Source organism: Thunnus thynnus, chromosome 18, assembly GCF_963924715.1.
Source record: "Thunnus thynnus chromosome 18, fThuThy2.1, whole genome shotgun sequence".
NCBI lineage: Eukaryota > Metazoa > Chordata > Actinopteri > Scombriformes > Scombridae > Thunnus > Thunnus thynnus.
In genome coordinates this window covers 4,628,007-4,651,025 of record NC_089534.1, presented here as the reverse complement: position 1 = coordinate 4,651,025, position 23,019 = coordinate 4,628,007, and the positions used below count along the sequence as shown (strand labels likewise).

At 39.4% G+C, this 23,019-nt stretch overlaps 3 protein-coding genes and 4 non-coding genes across 7 annotated transcripts in view; 2 read left to right on the top strand and 5 right to left on the bottom strand.

Annotated features, from left to right (window-relative positions):
* The window catches only part of LOC137169880 (connector enhancer of kinase suppressor of ras 3-like), a 60,367-nt gene extending 52,952 nt beyond the window's left edge, over positions 1 to 7,415 (top strand). Inside the window, exons 16-22 of the mRNA XM_067573289.1 lie at positions 2 to 75; positions 427 to 498; positions 1,538 to 1,593; positions 3,039 to 3,121; positions 3,206 to 3,449; positions 3,523 to 3,695; positions 6,556 to 7,415. Of these exons, the coding sequence (XP_067429390.1) occupies positions 2 to 75; positions 427 to 498; positions 1,538 to 1,593; positions 3,039 to 3,121; positions 3,206 to 3,449; positions 3,523 to 3,695; positions 6,556 to 6,732 (879 nt within the window). The 3' untranslated portion in view covers positions 6,733 to 7,415. The remainder of the gene's footprint in view (position 1; positions 76 to 426; positions 499 to 1,537; positions 1,594 to 3,038; positions 3,122 to 3,205; positions 3,450 to 3,522; positions 3,696 to 6,555) is intronic.
* Positions 7,416 to 7,485: 70 nt separating this feature from the next.
* rps7 (ribosomal protein S7) lies at positions 7,486 to 14,883 on the bottom strand. The gene is made up of 7 exons (XM_067572704.1): positions 14,811 to 14,883; positions 14,057 to 14,142; positions 12,708 to 12,779; positions 12,114 to 12,257; positions 10,676 to 10,740; positions 8,338 to 8,488; positions 7,486 to 7,596 (listed from the first exon to the last, which is right to left on the bottom strand). Exons 2-7 carry the CDS (start codon positions 14,129 to 14,131, stop codon positions 7,519 to 7,521), a joined length of 585 nt encoding a protein of 194 aa, XP_067428805.1. The 5' UTR covers positions 14,132 to 14,142; positions 14,811 to 14,883; the 3' UTR covers positions 7,486 to 7,518.
* On the bottom strand, positions 7,994 to 8,211 carry LOC137169973 (small nucleolar RNA SNORA73 family). The gene has a single exon (XR_010924579.1). It is a non-coding gene; the product is annotated as a small nucleolar RNA SNORA73 family (small nucleolar RNA).
* LOC137169961 (small nucleolar RNA SNORA73 family) lies at positions 9,592 to 9,809 on the bottom strand. The gene has a single exon (XR_010924567.1). It is a non-coding gene; the product is annotated as a small nucleolar RNA SNORA73 family (small nucleolar RNA).
* Positions 11,032 to 11,249, bottom strand: LOC137169972 (small nucleolar RNA SNORA73 family). Its single transcript, XR_010924578.1, has one exon. It is a non-coding gene; the product is annotated as a small nucleolar RNA SNORA73 family (small nucleolar RNA).
* Positions 12,433 to 12,650, bottom strand: LOC137169971 (small nucleolar RNA SNORA73 family). The gene has a single exon (XR_010924577.1). It is a non-coding gene; the product is annotated as a small nucleolar RNA SNORA73 family (small nucleolar RNA).
* A 2,110-nt stretch (positions 14,884 to 16,993) lies between the features above and the next one.
* Positions 16,994 to 22,747, top strand: rnaseh1 (ribonuclease H1). Its single transcript, XM_067572703.1, has 8 exons — positions 16,994 to 17,543; positions 17,911 to 18,035; positions 18,490 to 18,669; positions 18,854 to 18,953; positions 19,413 to 19,471; positions 20,109 to 20,189; positions 20,437 to 20,561; positions 22,448 to 22,747. Exons 1-8 carry the CDS (start codon positions 17,416 to 17,418, stop codon positions 22,577 to 22,579), a joined length of 930 nt encoding a protein of 309 aa, XP_067428804.1. The 5' UTR covers positions 16,994 to 17,415; the 3' UTR covers positions 22,580 to 22,747.
* Positions 22,748 to 23,019: the final 272 nt, after the last annotated feature.

Genomic DNA, 23,019 nt, shown 5'->3' with positions numbered 1-23,019 from the left:
GGACGAGAAAGCGGAGGGATTCATCAACCTGTCCGGCTTCACCATCGAACAGGCCAAACAGTGCAGGAAGAAACAGTATGACGTGTTTTTCTGACTGTGTGCGGCGTTTAAGCGAAGGCCGGTCTGGGTGGAAAGAAAAAAACCAATCTTTGTGTCTTTGTGGTCAAACACTCAGTCCACTTTTGACTAATCCTTCACACTTGGTTGGCTTGTTTAGCTCCGCTTTGCATCAACGTCCAGCTGCATTAAAAAAAACCAAACTGATTTATACAGCGTGAGATTATCTGATAGGTTAAATTTAGGTCGTGAGAAATGTGCTGCAAATTGTCAACCTTCTATTTCTACACTCATTCTCATGTGTTTGAAAAACAGATGATGATTTAGCTTTATTCTACACCACTAACACCGCCCTGTGTTGTGTTTCAGCTCCATAACGGCCAGTCACCCGCTGGTTGTCACTATTTTCATCGCTGCAGAGAGCTTCACAGAGATGAATAAGTGAGTATTTCATTTTGTTTCTTAAAACTTAAAGATCTCCTCCAGACGTGTGTTAAGACATATCAGAATAAACTGCTTTGAATGACTGTGATGTGCAGAATGATACTAGAAGGCTGCTTTTTTTTTTTTCAAACTAATCTGTTGAAGGGGGGAAATAATCTGGGTACTTCAAAGCAGGATTTGTGACATCACAACTAGTTTGGAGCCAATCGTGATCCAGTATGCAAATTAGACTGCAAGTGTGATGTGTGAACTTGAAGACTGCAGTGCACAAAAGCTGAGAATAGACTTCACAGTGAAGTAGGAGGCATTATGTATGTTTGCATATTCATAGATTCTGCAGATGTCATTTTAAGATTTTTTAACTAGGCAACAAACTCTGTTTTTTTAGTGGGGGAAGCATATGAGACAGATTATTATTCAAAGCAAAGTATTCTTATGTGTCTTAAAACATGTCAGGACTGCTGGACACAAGATTGAGTCATATGTTGTACAGATTGTAAAGCCTCTTGAAGCTAATTTGTGATGTGTGACTCACCGTAGCTGCAGCAGTGACAGTGTTTCCTGCAGGTCTGACGGTCGAAACAATCACACTTTAAGTTTTTTGGGTGTGTGATCTCTCCCAACAGCCCACAAATCAGATTCACAGACACTTTGTGACCGATGTTACTACTGACGGCAGGCGAGAGGAAATATCAATATTAAGGCCCCCCTTTTTTTTTTTTTTTGGTCATTCTTGTGTACAAGTAGAACATTTAGGCTGTTGGAGGTGTTGGAGGAAAAAGGTCAGCAGGGTCACTGAAATGAACATCTACAGCAAACTAGATCAATCCAACTGTTAGTTGTTGAGACACTTTGTTCTGAACTAATGACATTAACAGCACAAAAATAGATTTAGTTCCTCTTCCTCTGTTAACGAACTGTTTTTTTTTTTTTTGTTCTTAGATCAACTTCTTGTTTTCTGCTGTGATGTGATGAGTCATTGTTGCTCAGTATGCGTTGTAGATGCCGCCTTAAAAGGCAGTGTGTCTGTTTGCAGGTGGATCAGTAAACTATCGGAGGCGGCCGAGCCATGTGGTCTGGTCAACACTGACGGTCAGAACGTTTACAGCTTATCTGTTCGTTATCTACAGAGGAATCAAACGAAATATATAACAACAAAAAAAAAAAAAGCGTATATCTGTAGTTTAATCCGGTGACTTCCTTCTCCATTTCTTCTCTTCTTCACTCTTTCGCTGTAACTCTTCCCACGCTCTCTTTCTTTCACATTCTAACTATTTAACTTTCTTTCAACTTTTTTAATCTTGTCATTATTCCTGTGGTCCCTTCTTCCCATATTTCTGTTTCTTTCCATTATTTTTCTCTCTTCTTCTTCCTCACTGCTTTCTTTCTACTCTTCTTTTTATTCCCCTGCTTCTAAACCTTTGACCCTTCTTCCAGTCTTTCCTCCTGTGGTTCCATCTTTTTATCCTTCTACCCCCTTTCCTTCCTTTCATTCAACTGTCTTGTAGCCGGTTCTTTTCATCTTAATTTCCTTCTTCCATTTATCTCTTCTTCCTATCTTTCTTATCTTTCTGCTATACTTCCTTTCTTCCCCTTCTCTCCATCTCCCTTTTCCATGTATTGGTATCTTTCTTCCATCCTTCCCTTTATTCTTCATATGGTCCCTTCTTTCTATCTTTATTTCCTTCTTCCATTTTCTCATCTTCCCATCTTTCTGGCAGTCTTTCTTTTCAATCTTTCTTCCTGTGTTGTCCTCTTCTTATCTTTCTTCTAAACGTCACTTGTTTCTTTCCTTATTTCTATCCCTTCTCTCTTTATTTGCTATCTTTCTACCCTCCCTCGTCCTTATCTTCATTCTTCATATTCTCGCTTCTTTTCATCTTAATTTCCTTTTTCCATTTTTCTCATCTTTCTATCTTTCTTCCTGTGGCACCTTCTTCTCTTTCTTACCTTCTTCTTTTCTTCCGTTTCTCCCCATCTACCCTTTTTTGCTATCTTTCTATCATTCTCCCAACGGTTCTTCCTTTTACTCTTCATATGGTCCCTTCTTCCCATCTTTTTCCTGTGGCCTCTTACTTTCTTCTTCCAAACTTTCCTTCCTTTATTTCGTTCTACCATTCTTTCTTGCATATTTCATGTTTCTTCCTCTCTTTCTTTATTCCTTTCCTCTTTTATCACTCTTTCTTCTATACTTGTTTCTTCCCCTACATCTTCCTTTCTTCCTCACACTTTCCTCTCATCTTTCTTTTGTTCTTTTTCCTACACTTATCTTTTCATCATTCTTCCTTTGGTCTGCTCTTTTCATCTTAATTTCCTTCTTCTATTCTTCTACACCTGCTTCCTCCTCCCTTTCTTTTCTCTTTCCCTTCTCCCCTTTCTCCATTTTCCTATCCTTTAATTCTTCCAATCTTCCTTTCTTTTTTCTTCATGGGGTTCTTTCTTCCCTTTTTTACTCAATTGTTCATCCTCTTGTTCACTTGTTTCTTCCTATGTGTCACTTCTTTCCATTCACTTGCTGTCATTCTCTCTGCGTGCAGAGTGCTACAGCGAAGGCAGCGATCAGGACGATGACGACAACGCGTTGACTTCCTGTTGTCCAGAACCAGCAGATCCTGCAAATGTGAGTTAAACAGTGTGACGAGTAACTGAGGACACTGACGTAGTTTCTTCACACAGCCTGTAAAACATTATGTCCTTCTACCAGGGAGATGTTCTTCCGTCTCTCTCCTCACCCTGCACTTCAATCCCGTCCAGTGAATTTACCAGTGAAAGCAGAAGGAGAAGTACGTCGGAGGGAACCTTATGTAGGAACAGAAGAGGAAGAAGAGTTGACTCAGGGGGCAGTGAGCACCTGTCCTGGCTTGACCTCCCCGGGCCGGACGGTGCTGGTGGAGGAGCGTCCCACCCTCTGGTCCAGGTTGAAGAAGAGGAGGAGAAAGTTGTTCATGGTAAACACCTGGAACCACACCTGGTCACCATAACTACCGCTGCTTTAACCCACTGACCTCTCTCTGTTTCCAGAGAAGCCAGCTGATGAGATGGAGTGTCTCTACAACCACCTGAAAGCGGCCAGCTTGTCTCCGACTGGACAGTCCAAGCGCAAGGACTTCAGAGCGTCCTTCATCAGACGCTGTCAGAACGACAAAATCAACGACAAGCTTCACCTGCTCAGGATCCTCAGCAGCACGTTAAAGGTGAGTCAAGACTTCTGTCGTTGACTGAATCAACAAATTATCTTGATGTCAAGTAAAAAACTGATTGTATGCTTATGGTCAAAAGCGAAGAGCAGTCTACAAATCCAGTAAGTTACAATGGAGGTCAGTCGTTATAGAACCATAACGCCGTGTTCAGACCAAATCCAGCAATACATGACAAATGGCAGTCCTCCCTTTCATTTGAATGGGGGCAGTGCATTTACGATGCAGGAGGTGGGTACCGCATAACTGAAGTGTTAAAGAAATTAATAAATGATAAGTTCAGAGCATTTTTATCTCAACAATCTTTGGATTTAGACTTGTACACAATACTGTAGCGGCTACATCGAAAGTTTTGAACGACGTTGCCAGTCCATTAGATACCAAGCAGGATTTTGTCTCCATTTTCATTGATTTATCTAAGGCATGTAAGTGGTTGCAAGTCATCTCAGTAACAGATCACAAGCTGTAGTAGCTGATGTTTATCAGTCAAGTTTTATGAATGTGACCAAAGATGTACCACAGGGCTCTATTTTAGGAGAAATAGAGCATCAGGGGAAAACCACAGGAACAGCACAGTTCATGTGTATGCAGATGATGTCATTCTGTACACAACAGCGCCCTCTGCTGTTCAAGTGGTTCAACATATTCATTTTGACTTCTGTGTTGTACAGCAAACTTAACTTGATCTTAAATTACTGTTAAACTCAAATAAAACTACATGTATGCTGTTTTCTAAAAAAAACTAGTATGCTCTTACAAATATCTCTGGATTGATGATAAGCTGTGTTTCAAAAAGCATATTAATGAACTAACTAAATCACTAAAAAACAAAACTGGCATTCTTTTACAGAAATAAGACTTGTTTTACCCAGAACTGCAGAAAACAAATTGTTCAATCAACGTTTTTATCTGTTTTGAACTATGGCGACACACTTTATATGCACACTCCTGCTGCTACACTTAAATCTCTAGATTCAGTACATCATTCAGCTCTTAGATTCATAACTGGAGATAACTTTAGAACGCATCATTGTTTATTATATGAGAAAGTTGGGTGGCAATTGTTGGCAGTAAAAAGGGAACAACATTGTTTTCTATTTATTTACAAAACACTAGTGGGCAAACTTCCTACACATATCTCATGTCTTCCCAATTATAGATCACTGTCGCACTAAACTAGATCCCAGTATTATTTGGCTCTTGAATAACTTCAGTTTAGTACTGAAGTTGGAAAATTGGCTTTTATATTTTTCACTCCACACAAGTGGAACAATTTACAAAAGCTTGCTAAAATGGAAGAGCTGATCCCTTACATTCATTTCAATCATCTTTTGGCAGATTTGGTGCAGTGTGAATGTGCGTGTTTTCCCTCCCACGAAGGAGTTCAAAGATGTAAATCGCCATGCACTCGCTTGGCATTGTATCAGGCTGCAAGTTGGGTTAGGATTTCTACTTGTGCCACAATCAGATACCTCACACGATTGCGCCCACACCTCCGCAGAACCCTGCGTTGAAGTGCAGCATTGCTGGTTTTGGTCTGAACGCAGCCTAATTGAAGCATATTTTCCTTTAACAGTTAATGAAGCTCAACCAAGTTGGGTTTTTGAAGGCCGATTGATACTGTTACTAAGTTCAGTTGTTTATGTCGTCTTAATTTTAATGTTTAGATACCCAAATAAACAGTTCAACATTTTTGAATTTCCTTTGTTTCGCTTTTGTTTCTGAGAATTTGATGAGAAGATTGATATCTCTCATATCAGTGCATTAAGTACAGAACTGGAGCCAAGATTAGCTTAGCTTAGCTTAGCATTGGAGGCAGGGGGAAACAGCTAGCCAAAATCTTTCTACCTGCACCTCTAGAGCTCACTGTTTAACATGTTTGTTTAATGTACACAAACAGAAATGTACCTCACTGTTAGGACAAGACTCACTGAAGTAATAACACGACTGTTGTTAGCCAAGAAATAGTTGCAGCCTTTAACTCCTGAAGCCATAAATTGTTGTTGTTACATTTCTGTTTGTGTACAGATTCATCAAATGAACAAAGTGTTAATTAGTGAGCTTTAACTGTGTATCTGTGTAGACTGACTGCTTCCCTTCTCCCTGCTTCCTGTCTTTATGCTAAGCTGAGCTAAGCTAAACTAAGCTAAGCTAAGCTAATTGACTCCTGGCTCCAGCTTCATACTTGACTCACAGATGTTTTAGTGATATTGATTTTTTCATAACTCTCAGAAAGAAAGCTAATTAAACTATTTTCCCTAAATGCTGAACTCTTTCTTTAGGTTATACTATATATTTTTATGCACTTAAACAAGGTTTTGCTAGTTTCAGTACATTTCACTTCATGCCCTTTTGACTTCTAATATGATGTAAATGAAAACAATTGAACCTCTTGATTCAAACTAGAGAAAATCCATTTGTTTCTTTGATTGGTTTCAATGACAAATTTGAAGAAAATGAAGGTACTTTTTACTGCAGACATAATCTATGATAGCTTTATTTTGTTAAGAGCATGTATTTCAAACATAAAAGATGCTATATGGCAAAAAAAAGGTTAACTGCAGTGACCTTATCTTACAGGAGGGCTTACATGGAGAAAAAAAACAACTAATTTTGCTCTCCATTTAACAGTTCTTTCTTTTTATTTAGTTATTTCCACTCTCAATTGAATAATTAATGCTCTGAATTTAATAATTCATGCTCTTGATTTAATAATCTGTACTCTTGATTTAATAATTTGTGCTGTTGATTTAATTATTCATACAAAGTCTCTTGAAATATTAGTCTGGATGTAAAATTTAAGTGAGGTCTCTCAGTCTGATAAAGTCACCATATACAACCCTCTCATGTCCTTCAGGCCAAAGAATTGGAGCTGCTGGCGATGGAGCAGGTCCTGACCGACCCGACTCTCACGGCAAACACATACAGGAAGTGGAGACTCTCCAACATGATCCTGCTGGAGGAGATCAGTCATCGCAACCAGGCAGCAGGTGGCGCTGAACAGCTGCAACTTCCTGAACAGCTGAGCGGCTGAGAGCAGATTGTGAGCTCAGAGTCGGGACACGTTCCCACTGAGGAGGACGATAAGCACTGGTGCACACTAGTGTTTGAAACCTATCTGTTCACACTGAGACACTAAAATGGTTAAATTGCTCCTCGTGTGACGGTGAACTGGGAGCTACTGCCATCATGTGGTGATGAGTGGGACAGACAGCAGGTGCTGGTACTGTGATAAAGGTGCTAAGATAAAGTGTTGTTTAGAGCTGAAATGATCAGTATTTGTCTGTTGGTCATGTTGTTTTCAAGCAAAAATACTAAACATTCACATTTCAGCTTCTAAGATGTGAAGATTTGTCATTTTTCATCGACTATGATACAAGTGAATATTCAGTATTTGATGGATGACTGTCAAGTGTTCATACACATTTGGATTTTGAAGGATTTCAACAACTTTAAACCCAATTGTGTTTGCTGAATATGCTTGAAAAATATGTAAAATAAAGTTACTACTATTCCCAAGTACATTTGAAAACAGTGGGACTGTTCTAATTAAATATTTCATTAACATCAGTGGAATTGTGTTGTGATGATATATGTTAATATTTTATAAATGTCTGCTGCCCAAATGAATGATTCAGTTTATTATAGTTATTAAGTTTATTCTAATTAAAACCTAAACTGCAACACGAGTTACTGAGTAACTTCGGTGCCTTTAACCACAGTTCAGGATCTATTTCTGTGCAGTTATTATATTCAACAAAAAGAAAGAGGAGACGACACCAAACAATGACAGTAAACAAATTTATTTTGTCATCTGCATTTAGAGCTGGAATTCTGGGAATTCAAACACGACGTCTTTGCCTGTGAGCTTCTTGTAGACACCAGAGAAGGTTTCAACCTGAAAAACAACAAACAAATATTTAGCTTGATTTGCACATTTAACAGTAACAACAAGGTTCAACTGATCAACAGAAGATGGTGAATAGTTTCAATTTCATAACTGATTAACAAGAATTCATATTTGGTGGAATTGACCAAGAAAAACAAGGAATCCAATTTATAAAATGAGATCAATAAAATTCTCTCATTTGAGAATCTGCAAGCAGCACAAGTTTGGCATTTTCTACTAATTTATCATGATTAACTTTGTTTATTAACGGACATATTTCAGCACCAATTAGACCATCTGATGACAATTTAGACGTTGTATTTGTTCTAAATCTGTAATTGATTCCAGTGTTTTTACAGCGATTAACTGAGTTAATTCTACTTCTGAATTCACTGTAAACGCTTCAGGTTGTGCACTGCATGGTTTAGCTCCCCAGTAACGGCCCCAGAGGACTCTGGGAAGTTGTAGGAATATGCAGGACGCTCGTCCTCGCCGGCCAGCAGCCGGGGACAGAGCTTTGTCTCCGACATTGTGGAACGGGACTGTACGTCTCGGCTCAGGGCTACGCTCCCATACGCCACCAGGACAGAGCCAGGAGAGGCGACTCCTGGATGTCCACGTCGGATCAAGACTGTCAGCCAATGACTGCACAGATGTGGGAATACTGGCTTCTGATTGGTGACGGTTTAATATAAATCAGGGGTTTTAACATCTACTCCTGTCTGAACATTGACAGGTTTTTAAACTTACTTTGTGTTCAACGTTGTTCTGCTGAGCCTTGTCCAGATGGACCTTGATGAGCCTGCTGCTGTCCAGTTTGACTCTGATCCTCTTACCCACGATCTCGCTGGGGAACACCAGATCCTCCAGGATGGCGTCATGGACCGCGGTCAGAGTACGGCTGGAGGAGACGCCGACAAAGACACGATGTTAATACTGAACATTCAAAAACAGCCCGACACCGACCTCACATAATCAGAGTGGAAACAATTAGTCCTTTTTATCAAACATTAAAAATATATTGATAATTATTGAGTAATTTAACAAAAACGTCAAGTATTCTCTTGTTCCAGTTTATCAAATGTGAGGATTTGCTTATTTTCATTACAAGACGTCACTTTGGGCTCCAGAAAACTGTGACGAGCGTTACGGTTCATTAGCAATTAAACAGTGGATTACTGTTTCCCCATTTAATTGATTGGTCTTAAAAAAACATCTAAAACACGGTGAAAGATGCCCGTCAGTTTCCTGAAGCCCGACGACCTCAAATGTCTCGAGTTGTCTGAAAGATATTTTAATTCACTGTAAGGAAAAGAAGCAAATTCTCACATTTAAGAACCTGAAACCATCAAATATTCACTATTTTTCCTTTAAAAATAAAAAACCTGACCGAAAAGATCAGCAAAATATTTGCAGATTCATTGTCTGTCAATCAACTAATTGATTGAGCTCTGATGAGCCTTTATCTCCACTTTCATACATACTAAACAAATATATCAAGAAAATAACTGTCAGATTGATAAAATCATTTGTTGATCGCAGCAAAATGAGTCAAACTTGGATTAAGTGATATTTCTAATATGAAGAATCACAAATAATGTGTCAAATAATCAAAAAGCTGAATATTTACAATGTTTTATATTTAATGATGCCAGTGGAAATAAAGTAGAGCTGCAACAATTAGTCGATTCAAAATTAATCAGTTACTATTTTGATAATTGATTTATAGTTTAAGTCATTTTTTTAAAGCAAAAACAAATGTTTCAGATTCTCAAATTTAAATATTTACTGCTTTTCTTCGTCTTACAGAAAATGTGATCTCTGGGTTTTGGACTGTTTGTTCAGACAAAAGACATTTGATGACATCATTGACATTTTTCACTGTTTTGATGTTTTATGGACCAAAACGACTCATCGATTAATGAAAAAATAATCTGAACATCAATCAATGATGAAAATGAAAACACGTCTTCATTTCAGAGTCACGTTAAGTCTTCAGTTACAGAATGTGCACTGCATGGTTTAGCTCCCCAGTAACGGCCCCAGAGGACTCTGGGAAGTTGTAGGAATATGCAGGACGCTCGTCCTCGCCGGCCAGCAGCCGGGGACAGAGCTTTGTCTCCGACATTGTGGAACGGGACTGTACGTCTCGGCTCAGGGCTACGCTCCCATACGCCACCAGGACAGAGCCAGGAGAGGCGACTCCTGGATGTCCACGTCGGATCAAGACTGGGTTTATACTTTATACGAAACATCAAAACTATTTCCTGTCCAGTGATTTATTCTAAGCTTTAACACTGGTACCAAGAAAGCACTGGGATTAAGATGAAGATAAATTATATTAGACCTTAACAGACTGACTGATGGATTAAGACTTTTCCAAAACAGCAGAAAAAACCTTTTTAAGTGTCTGACAGGTAAGATAAATATTTGATTGATGATCTATTAACATGAATGTTTTGGGTGATTTTGGTGCTTTAAGATTTTACAAATATTTGAGACAAACACATTGATTTAATTACTGATCATTAAAGTTATTAAATCTCCACAAATCAAACTAACTCAACTTATTTATGAACACACACAACGACCTAAAACAACCAGAGACATTTAAAGTATCAACAGTAAACTAACAAATATATTCATTATTGATTCATCCGTTTATTTTCTTGATTAATCGATTAGTCGTAGCAACCTAAATGTCTTGTTTTGTCCACAATACAAACATATTCAGTTTACTGTCAGAGGATTAAAGAAAGCAGAAAATATTCACATTTAAGAAGCTGGAACCAGAATTTGGACTTTTTCTTACAAAAATAATGACTTAAGACGAGTTATTGATTATCTCAGTAGTTGGAGATTACTTTTCCATTGATCAACTAATCTGTTAATCACTGCAGCTCTAATCATCATGAATCATTTATATGATCTTGTGTCAAACTACGTTCATTTCACTCATCTTGAACAATCTAATGAGCTCAGAAATATGCAGCACATGATGAAGACTAAAGAAAAGTTTTATATTCTTCTTTACGTAAAGGAACAAACACTGTGAGCCTCTAATATGAAACTAAAACCCGACACTCACCTCCTGGGACGCTTCTGCTTATTCTTTGTGCGGCTTTTCCTGGTGGGTTTGGGAAGAATTCTCCTCTGAAAGTCAACAACAACATCTGATTAAACTCTGATCAGGATTCACAAACAACTGACAACACAGACACAACATCAACATAATGGATCAGGGTCAGACTGATATTCTGGGTCACTGCTGGATAAAACCTGCACATGTTTATGTTGCAGCTGGTTTTACTGGAAAACTTCAGAGCTTCATTTAAAAACAATAATTCTCCAGAGAGGATGGTGACAATTTTCAATTACAACAACTTAAGTTTGACTTCTGAATTTCAACAAAGTGATCAATATCTGTCAAACCCTGATGATACAGAATGTGCACTGCATGGTTTAGCTCCCCAGTAACGGCCCCAGAGGACTCTGGGAAGTTGTAGGAATATGCAGGACGCTCGTCCTCACCGGCCAGCAGCCGGGGACAGAGCTTTGTCTCCGACATTGTGGAACGGGACTGTACGTCTCGGCTCAGGGCTACGCTCCCATACGCCACCAGGACAGAGCCAGGAGAGGCGACTCCTGGATGTCCACGTCGGACCAGAACACACACACGACAGACAAAACAAACATCTCACAGCTCATCTGCTCGTCCTACTTGCTGTAATCATTCCTCCTGTTCATGCTGACCATTAGAAGATCCCTTCATAATGACCTTACAATGGAAAAATGTACTTAAAAGTTTATCTGAAGCTAATATGAAGCTTCAGCGTCCAGATGAGTCAAATCAAGTAGATATCTTTCAACGTTACAGTCTTTTTAGTGCCAAAGTCCCTCTTTTTGTTACTATACTTCCACCTGCAGCTCAACAGGGAAACACTGTCTGAGGAAACACAAAGAGGGAATTTGATGCTAAAAAGACTGTAAATGTGTCAGATATCCACTTGATATAACTAACTCAGACTGATGAAGCCTCATATAAGCTTCACATCAACTTTTAAATGACTGTGTAGACACACTGTGGATTTTGGCCTCCGTCACTTACATTGAAAGTACATTTGATCTTTTAATATCCAGTATGAACAGGAGGAATGATTACAGCGAGGAAAACCTCTTTCACTGCTCATATGGACACCTGACTGTTGCTTTAAGACACTTGAAAAACATGTGAACCTGTCCTGTGCTCTTTGCCCTCAGCTACATGACACATTCCCTGGTCACTTAGCACAACAAGCTAATCTGTCTCACAGCTGTGGATGCAGACACAGCTTTCACTCCTGTTGTAAAAGCAGCTGAATCTCCTGTACTTTATATTCTCCTCTTGAAGCCTGCAGGACATCAGCTTTCAGCTTGTCCATAAAAAGACATTCAGACTGTTAAACAGCCCTGCAGTATCAATCTGAGGGTAAAGAGCTCCTCCACATGTCTCTGCTTCAGTCTGAGGAGGACATCTTTATCCTCACCTGTGCAATGAAGACCACGTGCTTTCCGCTGAACTTCTTCTCCAGCTCCCTCACCAGTCGCACCTGGATCTTCTGGAAGGACTTCAGCTGAGGAACAGGAACGAAGATGATGATGGCTTTCCTGCTGCCACCAACCTCGATTTCCTGAAACAAAGCAAAGAAACAGACTTAATACAACACTGCATAACACCCTTACTTACAAACATGCTTTTAAAAGTCTTAAATTGTATAGTTTTGGTGGATTTTAGGATCCAAAAGCTACTGTGAAAGTGAAAAACATTACAGCATACATCAGTTTCTGTCAAACCCTGATGATACAGAATGTGCACTGCATGGTTTAGCTCCCCAGTAACGGCCCCAGAGGACTCTGGGAAGTTGTAGGAATATGCAGGACGCTCGTCCTCACCGGCCAGCAGCCGGGGACAGAGCTTTGTCTCCGACATTGTGGAACGGGACTGTACGTCTCGGCTCAGGGCTACGCTCCCATACGCCACCAGGACAGAGCCAGGAGAGGCGACTCCTGGATGTCCACGTCGGATCACGTTTTCAATTCAACACATTCAGATAAAAAGATGCTTCAGCGACGCTTCGTACCTTTGCTGCAGTGATGTTCAGCTCTCTCAGCTGAGCCTTCAAGTCAGAGTTCATCTCCAGCTCGAGCAGAGCCTGCAGGGACACAAGTCACAGTGAGTTTACGCAATTTTACAGTTAAAGAGAAACTCAGACAACATTTACACAGGCAGTGAATAAACTGAGTGTTAACTGTATTCTAACCAGACATATTTAGACTGAATCAAACCAGGACTCTACAGCTCCTGATGAGACTGTTTACATCTTAATGTCAGCACATTTGTTTTAAAAAAGGAAACCAAAGCCACTGATCCCACTAGAAGCATTTTCTTGAGTGCGAGGAGGTAAATGCCAAATTCCACTCATATCTGTTCATATTTCTGGGTCTGAACTGTCTAACAGAAGCTGATTCACGCCTGAAACAGCGTCAAGATTTGTCTGTAAATTCAGTGGATTTAGTTTGTTATCGACAGACATCTTACTACACAGATGTCACAGTTATATCCATAGAAATATCACAAAGTTAACCAACAACGTTCCACTTTAAAGCCTTTCTACAGACACTATGAGATCACCAATTATTGGGTTTTAATTCACACTCAAACTAAGCAAATACAACTTATTTAAGGATATTTCTAGGTGATGTCTGGACAGCAGAATCACAATCACTGCGTTTACATGCAGCAGATCAGTAGCCAGATTTCTCTCCTCCTGCCAACCTTATTTTGGAAACATGGTTCACTGATTTTAACTATTAGTGATAGAAGCCCAGATTTATTTTGTGTGTCGGAGCAGCCGGTCAGCACAGACGGAGCTCGTCCTCTAACAGTCTAATGTTCAGGTGGTGGAAACTGACTCATTCAGACATCTACAGGCTGCTTTATTTTATTTTCAGTCAGACTTTGGATGTAATTATATCAGATACGAGGATGCTTCGCTCTGTGTAATGATCTCTCCTTTCATCCGGCCACTCGGCACCGTGCGTTCTCTGTCTGCAGTCTTATAGTGCACATGCTTACTTGTAAAAAAGTAGATTAGAAACCTGGTTACGTGAATACATGCATGTCAGAGAAATCAGTGTTCACCAGAGCGTAAAATCTACCTGTCGAAACTAGGTTTCTTTAATCCCCAAACTCTGATTATAAGAAGCAGGTTTCTCGTTCACAACAGTTAAATTAGCTTTCTTACTGAAGTGTGTATAAACACACTGCATTATAGTACAAGTCAATGATTTCTGTCAAACCTCTCGTTTCTAAGCATACCATGATAGATGATCATTTTAGTATTGTTCGCTCGCCACACAAGCATCATCTTATCAGTCACTGCAATAAAGTAAACACATCAATTGCTAATTTATCTGTTGGTCCTCTTACCTGAGAGATCCCAGACTCGAACTCGTCTGGCTTCTCGCCATTAGGCTTCACTATTTTGGCGCTGGTACTGAACATGGCCTTTGTCTCTGTGGATGGAAATACAGACATGTGGGTTACATATAAGTTATTATATATACACACATAGGAGACACACTCACACAGCGTGCTATCTTAGTGTTCACTACAGTAACATGGATCCTACTGAAGCTCCGGCAAACCTGCATGTACCGCAAGATAAACCGGCCAAGTGCTAACTGGGAGCAGCAGGGTAACAGAAACAAGAAATAGAACCTCTTAGTAGAAGCTGTATATTAAATTTAAAGGAACAAAAGAGACAAATTCAGCTCTCTGATGCTAAAGAAGAACAGCATGTCAGATAGTCAGTTTAAGCTAGGTTAGCCGGCTAATATAAGCTAGCCTGCTATCAGTATCTCTGCTGTGAAGTAAGAAATATCTAACGACGGTAATTAGTTTTATTTCACATAAAACGACTCATAGGCAGAGTTTAATACATTCAGTCTGCTGTCTGAACACATGCACGGCCTGCTAACTGCTGCCCATTACAACCGCTCACCGGAGCATCTCTACTACGCTTTATTTAGTGATATAAAACGGCCATCCGCCTCCCAAAACTACATAATCTAAAGCATCATAGACTTTAGAAACACTTTGGGGCGAAAACGTAACAATTAAACAACATTAAAGCACATTTTAGAGCAGAAATGTGAATCCGGTGAAAAATCCCACGACTAACCTCTGTCAACGACGGCCAAGGAAGAGGCCAGAACATCGCGAGAGTTGAATTAATCCAATGCGAGCGAGTCATCGTGTCAACGCGAGAGTTGAATGAATCCAATGCGAACGACCGCGAGCGACTCATGTTGTCATCGCGAGAGTTTTTTTTCCAAAACTTTATTTAGAACAAAGAAGTAAAACAACAACTGTGATACAAAAAAGTTTTTAAAAAAACACCTTTGTATTAAGTCCTTTTTGATTTTAAATAAAATGCACTTTATTATCGCGAGAGTTGTGTGAGATTATCAGTTTACACAGAAGAAATGTTTGAAATATTGTTAGTAATGCAGTGGTTAGAGGATACAGGGATACAAGGATTACATTATAGACATTTTTGATAGAATTACAACAAAAATTATACAGAACTCAAATGATGGGTCTTACAATAATATTTCTATGAGTACCGGAACATATTGGTATCAAAGAAAATGAAATGGCAGATAGGGTTGCAAAGGAGGCCACAAAAAATAATCACATTGATTTGGCAATTTGCTTCAGCAGGACAGAAATCAAAAGCATTATATTAAGCAGAGATTGAAGGAAAGGTGACAAAAAGCAGTGGGAGGAAGAGAGGAAAGGATGAAGGTGTTACAGAGTTCAAAGGAAAGTCAGAGAAATGAGCTGTGCAGGAAGGAAAGATGAGACAATAATGTAATGTAGTATAATATAACAATATAATATAATAGATTTGGACACACTGGACTAAACAGTACACTATTCAAAACAGGAAAACATAATACAGGCGGATGTAAATATGGTGGAGAAGAAGAAACAGAAGAGCGTGTTATGATACACTGTCAGAAATATGAGGCATCTGATTCAAAACCTCATAATTTTCAACATATGATTCAGTACAAGCAGACCCAGACAGTACAAGGAGGACAATAAGACAGACAAAAAGGATGCAGTGGAGAAAGTACTGTGATACAATCAGAAACATGACTCAGGTAGGAGAGCTACGGGGGATGATAAAAGAGACGGGAGGGGACAGGAGGGAGTGGAGTTACTGGTTCTGACTGATGGAAATGAGACTGCAGTAACAAATAAGGAAAAGGCAGCGTTAATGGAATAATTTGTCTGGAGAAGAAAGAAAAGGCAGAGAGAAAACAAAATCTGAAAACACGGAGGCTTTATGAGCAAAATGTCCCTTCCAGCATGATAGAATTAAGAAAGGCACTAAATAAAACAGGAAAGACTGCACCTGATAACAATGAAATAAGTTATAGCATGTTAAATCAACTAAGTGTAGGAGGTCTGGAGAAATTATTGCTGCTGTAAAATAAAGTGTGGGAAGAGGGAAGAATGCAGGGAGCTGGAAGGAGGCGATAATTATTCCAGTAAGGAAACCTGGAAAAGATGTCAGCAGGCCTGGAAACAGACCAATGGCCTTGACATCACACATCTGTAAATGAATGGAACATGTGATAAATGAGAAATTAATATACTTCTGGGAAAAAAAGAAGTATAATGGCTACACGTATACTATACTGGATCCAGTGTTGTGTTTAGAGGACGAAATAAGGAAATCTCAAGTAAATAAAAAGACAGTGGTTGCAGTGTTTTTTGATGTTGAGAAAGCCTATGATATGTTACAGAAAGAAGGGATTCTAATCAAACTCCACTTAATGGGAGTTGAAAAGAAATGTTTAATTGGGTTATGGAATTTTTTAGATGGAAGAACTATTCAGGTGAAGATAGGGTCAAGAGTAATCAGGCCAATATGATGTTTGCAGATGACGGGGCTTTGTGGAAAAAGAGGGAGAAATGTTGAACACATAGTAAAGAAATTGCAAGATGGAATTAATCTAGTTGAAAAGTGGAAAACGACATGGGGAGTTAAAGTTAAAGACAGAAACTCAGGGAAGGTTCTTTGAAACTGTACGGAAATAAATTGAGAGTTTTCGTCTTTTGGGTGTGTATTTTGATCCGAGATTAACACGGAGAGAGCGTTTTAGATATGTAATTAATAAATGTAAAAAGTGATAAAGTCAGTTTTTTTCGTTTGTTAGTTAGTTTTCATTGTTTTAAGTCATGGTGTTACATTTCCGATATAGCAGGTGGCGGCTTCCTTAAACGTTGATTTATATTGTAGTCCGCCAGTAAAACCAAAGAAGAAGAAAAAGTACAAGCGGAGGAGCAGGAAGAAGAAGAAGAATGCGACATCATGGATGCCAACTGCCGTAAACACCAAAAGTCACAGTAGAAGAAGAGTTGCGTGTCAACACGGAAAGACGTTAGCTAGCAGTGCCGGTGTCACTTCTCGCCTTCTGTGTTTGTTTGAGCACTTTTAAGGAGTAAAACAAACGCAAAATTCCGGATTTTGAAGATTGAAATAGAGTTTTTTCTGTTGTCATATTTATCAGGAGTGCATTTTGTCTTTCTTTAGAGGTTCAGGAGAAGCTAACGTTAGTAACAGCGTGTTTTGGCATCTCTTACTGACAGTTTGTAGGATTTCATAGCAAACACGCGTTTATGAGACAGATTAAACGCGATTTTTATTGTGTCTGAGCGAACATCACGATGAAAGCCGCCCCTGTTTCACGACAGTTTCTCGGCTGACAGTGATGTTGAGACTGACCAGTCTTTTGAGGGCTGTAAGGTTAAGCAGGACTGTTTGCAGCGCCGCCGACGACATGGCGAAGTCTTACTACGCAGTGAGGAAAGGAGTCAAACCGGGGGTCTACTATTCCTGGTGAGCCTGTTCACACCTTAATGTCAGCACCTTTACCTGTAAGGAAATCGAAGTCATCGATCCCTCTTTAGTGCGAGGAGACACATGCCAGAGTCCATTCAGATATGTGTTAATTTAAAGTCTCTTCGGTGTTCGGCAGATAAACACGCCAGCTAAAAGATCCTTTAAGAGCTTTTTTTAACTATAACAATCCACTCTGTAATTCGGCATAAAAGCAACACATCAGCACCTGCAAATTTTAATAATATTGTATGTTTTTTCCAGTTAAAGTACATAGTAGAGGGCGTTGCTGAGAGGTACAGCTGCAACGATTAGTTGGCTAATTGAATCAAGGGCTGTTTAATTAGTGTTTTTCACTGTCATTTAGGGATGAGTGTAAGAAGCAGGTGGACAAATTCCCATCTGCCTCTTTCAAGAAGTTTGCATCAGAGAAAGATGCCTGGGCCTTCGTCAGAGGAGTCGAACCATCTGCAGTTCCAGACGTGAAGAAAGGTAAGTTAGTCCAAAATGCTTTAATAATCGTTTAAGCCTTAATCAATGGGCACATATCTGCTCTTTAATATTTGTTACAGGAAGAATGTCGATAATTTAAAGTCACTGGATGATAGAAAATCTTCTCAGAGACCTTTTTAAGCAGGAAAAAGTGATGTAAGGTTGGTTTAAAGTAACAGTATAAACAATGGAAGAAAAAATATGATGGCACAGCTGCACTTTCCAGCTTACAGGCTGCTAAGAAGATTTCCTACCGTTCGATAAGTTTGTATTGTCAATATTCTTCCTGTAACAAATTGTATGAGTATATCTGTGACTGAAACATCCAAGTTCTGGGAGATATCCATGCAGCACCCTGATACATAGTAAATGATCTATATTTACTAAATAAAATGGATAGAAAATATAAAACAGCATATTACAAAAAATATCAACTTGTGTTTTTGTCTTTCAGTATCTCAGAGTGTAGAGTCGGACGTCAATCTGCTTCCTAAAAGAGGCCCGGAGCCTCTGATGTACATCCCTCTTGGTAAGAAGAGACGTCACTCGGACGACGAAGCGGAGACCCAACCCAAACGAGTCAAACTGTCAGAAAGCTCGACTACAGAAAGCAAAGACGGATTTACATACATGGGTGAGATGGTCAAACATCTGAATATACATTTTGATGTGGAGCTTTTTTAAATTTCTTTAGGCATTTATGATAAAATATTGGTATATAATCTGTAAACAGGTTTGTTAGCTGCTAGTTGACACATACTGTGGTCTCAAGTGGAGAAAATAGAGACATTGAATAAAACAGTTCTCCGTCCGTCCAGGTGACGCTGTGGTCGTTTACACCGACGGCTGCTGTTTGTCCAACGGAAAGAACAGCGCTAAAGCCGGCATCGGAGTGTACTGGGGCCACAACCACCCGCTGTAAGAAAACACACACACACACACACACTGTAGACACACACCTTTTAGACTGTAAGTGAATTGTTGGCTCACATATTAAATATCTATATAATAAAAAAAATGAGATCAATAAACTAGAGCCCGACCGATACTGGATTTTTGGGGCTGAAACAGATATTAGGAAGTAAAAAAATTCTGATACTGATATATTGGCTGACAATCTGATATATACATAAACACACATTTTTTGCTGATGATCCCTCAGATGTGATTATCAAACACTTGTGACAAACACATGTAAAATAAAGAACAACATAAATAAAAAACACACAGATCCAAACACACACACAGATTGGCGCATATCAGACAACATGTGTGCTGATATATCTGTGACAGGCAAATATCAGCTGACTGATATATCAGTCGGGCTCTTCAATAAATTTCATTTAATTTGTCACATGTGTTGCTGCTTTCCTGCAGAAATGTTGGCGAGCGGCTGCAGGGACGACAAACCAACCAGCGCGCAGAGATACAGGCAAGTATCTCTTATTGAATCTCAGCGTGACTGAAGAACTTCAAAAAAGAAACTTTTAAGCGCTCAGTGAAGTCACTTCTCCAATCTGGCTATTCCTATTCATGTTTTTATTCTAAGTAAAACACACTTTTTACAAATATCAGGCTTAATGTATTTGTTAGAATTAGCTGGTTTGATCAGAGGCAGACGTCTGATGCTTCTCTTCATACTAAACCAAAGCTTTGACTCTGACCTGCTGCTCTTTTCCTGTTCTCCATAAACCAAACTCACTTTATGCTGACGTGTCAAACTGACCTGCAGAGAGGAATAAAATCAACTTAACCTGTATGATGCTCTGCACAAAGAAGAAGTCATATTTCCATTTGTCACAGACCGCTTAAAGAAAACTACTTTCACAATGAAACGTTTGCAGAGCAGAGTATGAGAACAGTTTGTGTTGGACCCTGTAAACATACAACATACTGTAGGCTCTCTGGGTCTAAAGATTAAAAAATTGTGAGTGAAACCTTCCTGTAAAATTTGGCCTCAAAGTCTTAGAAAAGCCCTACACAGATATGATTTTGTGTTGATAGTTTTAACCATGTAAACTAACTGTCTTCTGTGTGTGTGTGTGTGTGTGTGTGTGTGAACGAACCAGGCAGCCTGCAGAGCGCTGGAACAAGCCAAAGAGAAGAACATAAAGAAGTTGGTTCTCTACACAGACAGCAAGTTCACCATCAATGGTGAGTCACAAAAAATAAACTGTAAAACCTGCTTAGACCTCCAACAGGTCCAGGTTTAGACCTTGATAGTTTGAAGGTTTGAAGTGTGTGCGTGTGGTCTATCATAGGCTACTTTTGGGGACAAATTTCAGACTTAAGACCAGTTAATTGGGGACGGTTTGTCCAATTGGGGACAAAAGCCAAAGCTTAGTCTATGTAATGTCCCCAAAAGTGACCGTGATCTGATATGTGTGTGTGTTTCCTGCAGGTGTCACCAGCTGGGTGAAAAACTGGAAGCTGAACGGCTGGAGGCTGAAGTCCGGAGGTCAGATCACCAACAAAGAAGACTTTGTGAAGCTGGACAGACTGAACGCAGAGGTGGAGGTGGTCTGGGTGAATATCAGCCTCTGACACATTACTGTCATGTTATTGTTATTATTATTGTTATTATTATTATTATTATTATTATTATTACATTATTATTATTATTATTATTATGTTTTGTTTTAGACACACTTAAGAGTCAGCAGTGAGGGGGGCCGTCCTGTAAAACAAACCAACTACTTACTTCCTAACTTTTGCATCACCCCTTTAAATATTTAAGCATATATATATATATATATATATATATATATATATATATATTATCCACCTAAACTCAGAAAACCAGCTTTTTAAATACTGACAGACAAAAATTAAATTCAATAAGTCGTCTTGAGTATTTGGTTTTCTTATTCTCAGATCTTCTTCATCAATATTAGATCACTAAAGAGGTTCAAGAGCCAAAGAAACTGTTAGATGAGTGATTTTACTCCTTTACAAGAAACAGAAAATCTTGTTCTGTTCTGTAGTTCGTTAATCAGGAACTTCACTGTCTTTGGCTTCACCACAGAGTGTTAAACTATATGAGACAGTTGATGAGGACAAACACCAAGAACACAGTATCAACACACATGATGAATAAACACAGTACATTCAGTAAAATAGAAATGCAAAGCTATAAAGATTTGCTGCACACAGCTCACTAACTTAGACTGCAGTTTAACATACTTCATCCTACATGTTTAGTACCTTCTTTGCTGTAGGATTTGTTTTTTGCAGTCTACTGCCCTCTGCTGTCAGGACGTTTTTGGTTAAACACGTCCACGAGGGGCGCTAGAGGCACATCAAGTCCAGAACGAGGTTATAACACAGCAGTGGGAAGTTAAGTTACCTGAGTTCAGACCTATGAATCTGCCCGCTCCACCGAGCTGACTGATTCTGGTCTGACATCATGACATGAAACAGATGTTTCTCTTCTGTTGAAAAAGTGATCGATCCAGTGAGCGCTGCAGGGGGATTAACGATCAGCCAATTAGCGCCACGGACGAGTCTAATGCTGTTGTCAAGCTGTGTGTCAGAACCGAGGAGGAGTAAAACTAGTCAAGATTCTGTTACTGTCGATTTATCACATCATTTTGTTAACTGTTTAGCTGTAATATGAGAAAGTCTGTGACCCGGCCTCCATGTTGAAAACTCTCAGTATGTCACCCACTATGTCTTCACTCCAGCCGGATTGTTTAATGGTGATTGAATCGAACACCCCTCCTCCCCCTACGGGGATGAGTTAGAGTGAAGATGGAAACAGAGTGTAACAAGTCGACACTTCTGTCTGATATCAGGGGAGGAAGTGAGGTCATTGTGGCTTTTAAAAATATTCACAAACGGAGGAATGTTGCGTTTATAGAATCATTAATCTTATCTTTGAGGTCCGTATGAAAAGGAAATTTTTCTCTTCTTTTACCCGAATCACCACTGAGACAAACTAAGTCTCTGCTTGGAGCTACTTGGCCAAAGAAATGAACTGAATCAAACAGGTTGATTTATGTTTCATCTGGTATTTTTTGCCTTTTTTGATTTTAGTTTGTTGAATTGTATTATTAATATTATTATAAGTCTGGTCATTTCCATTGAATTTCACAAAAATCAGAGTTTCCTGTTGTAAATACAACTTGAATGTTGACATAAACATTATTTACAAGTCTGAAACTCACAATTACAGTAACATATTTGACATGAACGCAGCGTTAAATCTGACCTGTGACCAAAACAAACCAATCAAACTAATTAGTGTTAAAATGAGGAAACAGAGCAGATTTAGAAATGTTAACTAGAGTTGAAAACACCATCTGTGAGTCTGGAAGAGATGACTTCGCAGGTCAGAAAAATGATATTCTCCCTTCCTCTCTTACTCCCTCTCCCTCTTCCCCTTCCTCTCCTTCCTCCTCCTCCTCCTCCAGTTACATATTCCAGGTCACGCCGGCTACAGAGGCAACGAGGAGGCCGACAGGCTGTCAAGAGAAGGAGCAGCGAAGCCTTTACAGCAGCAGCAGCAGCAGCAGCAGCAGCGGCGAGAAGACGATTGCAATTAAAGAGATCTGCTGCAGGACTGTTCATGTGCACACTGGTTTGTCAACAAGTCTGTGACCAAGCGAAAACTGGATGGTGGATGGATGTGTGTTTGATTGTCAGGTTTTCTGTTGAATGTTAATTATAATTTGTGTCGCTTCTCTTAATAAAGTTTTATGTTTCTGCTTCAACTGCTTGTTTTGTATTTTGTCATGCGGCATGAAATCAAAGTTGATGTATGAGGTTATCAGGAGCAACGTTTTTCTCTTCTTTCTACAGATAAAGAGAAGAGTTTAAAAAAAAATGAAGGAAGCAAGTGAAAGCATAAAAGAGAAGGAGAGCAGGCGAGGAAGAGTAGGGAGACAAAGAGGGAAATTAAAATTGAAGAGATGAGGAAGGATACGAGGAAGTGGACAGGGAGGGTAGAAAGTTCCAGGAAGAAGGAGAGGAACAATGTGAGAAG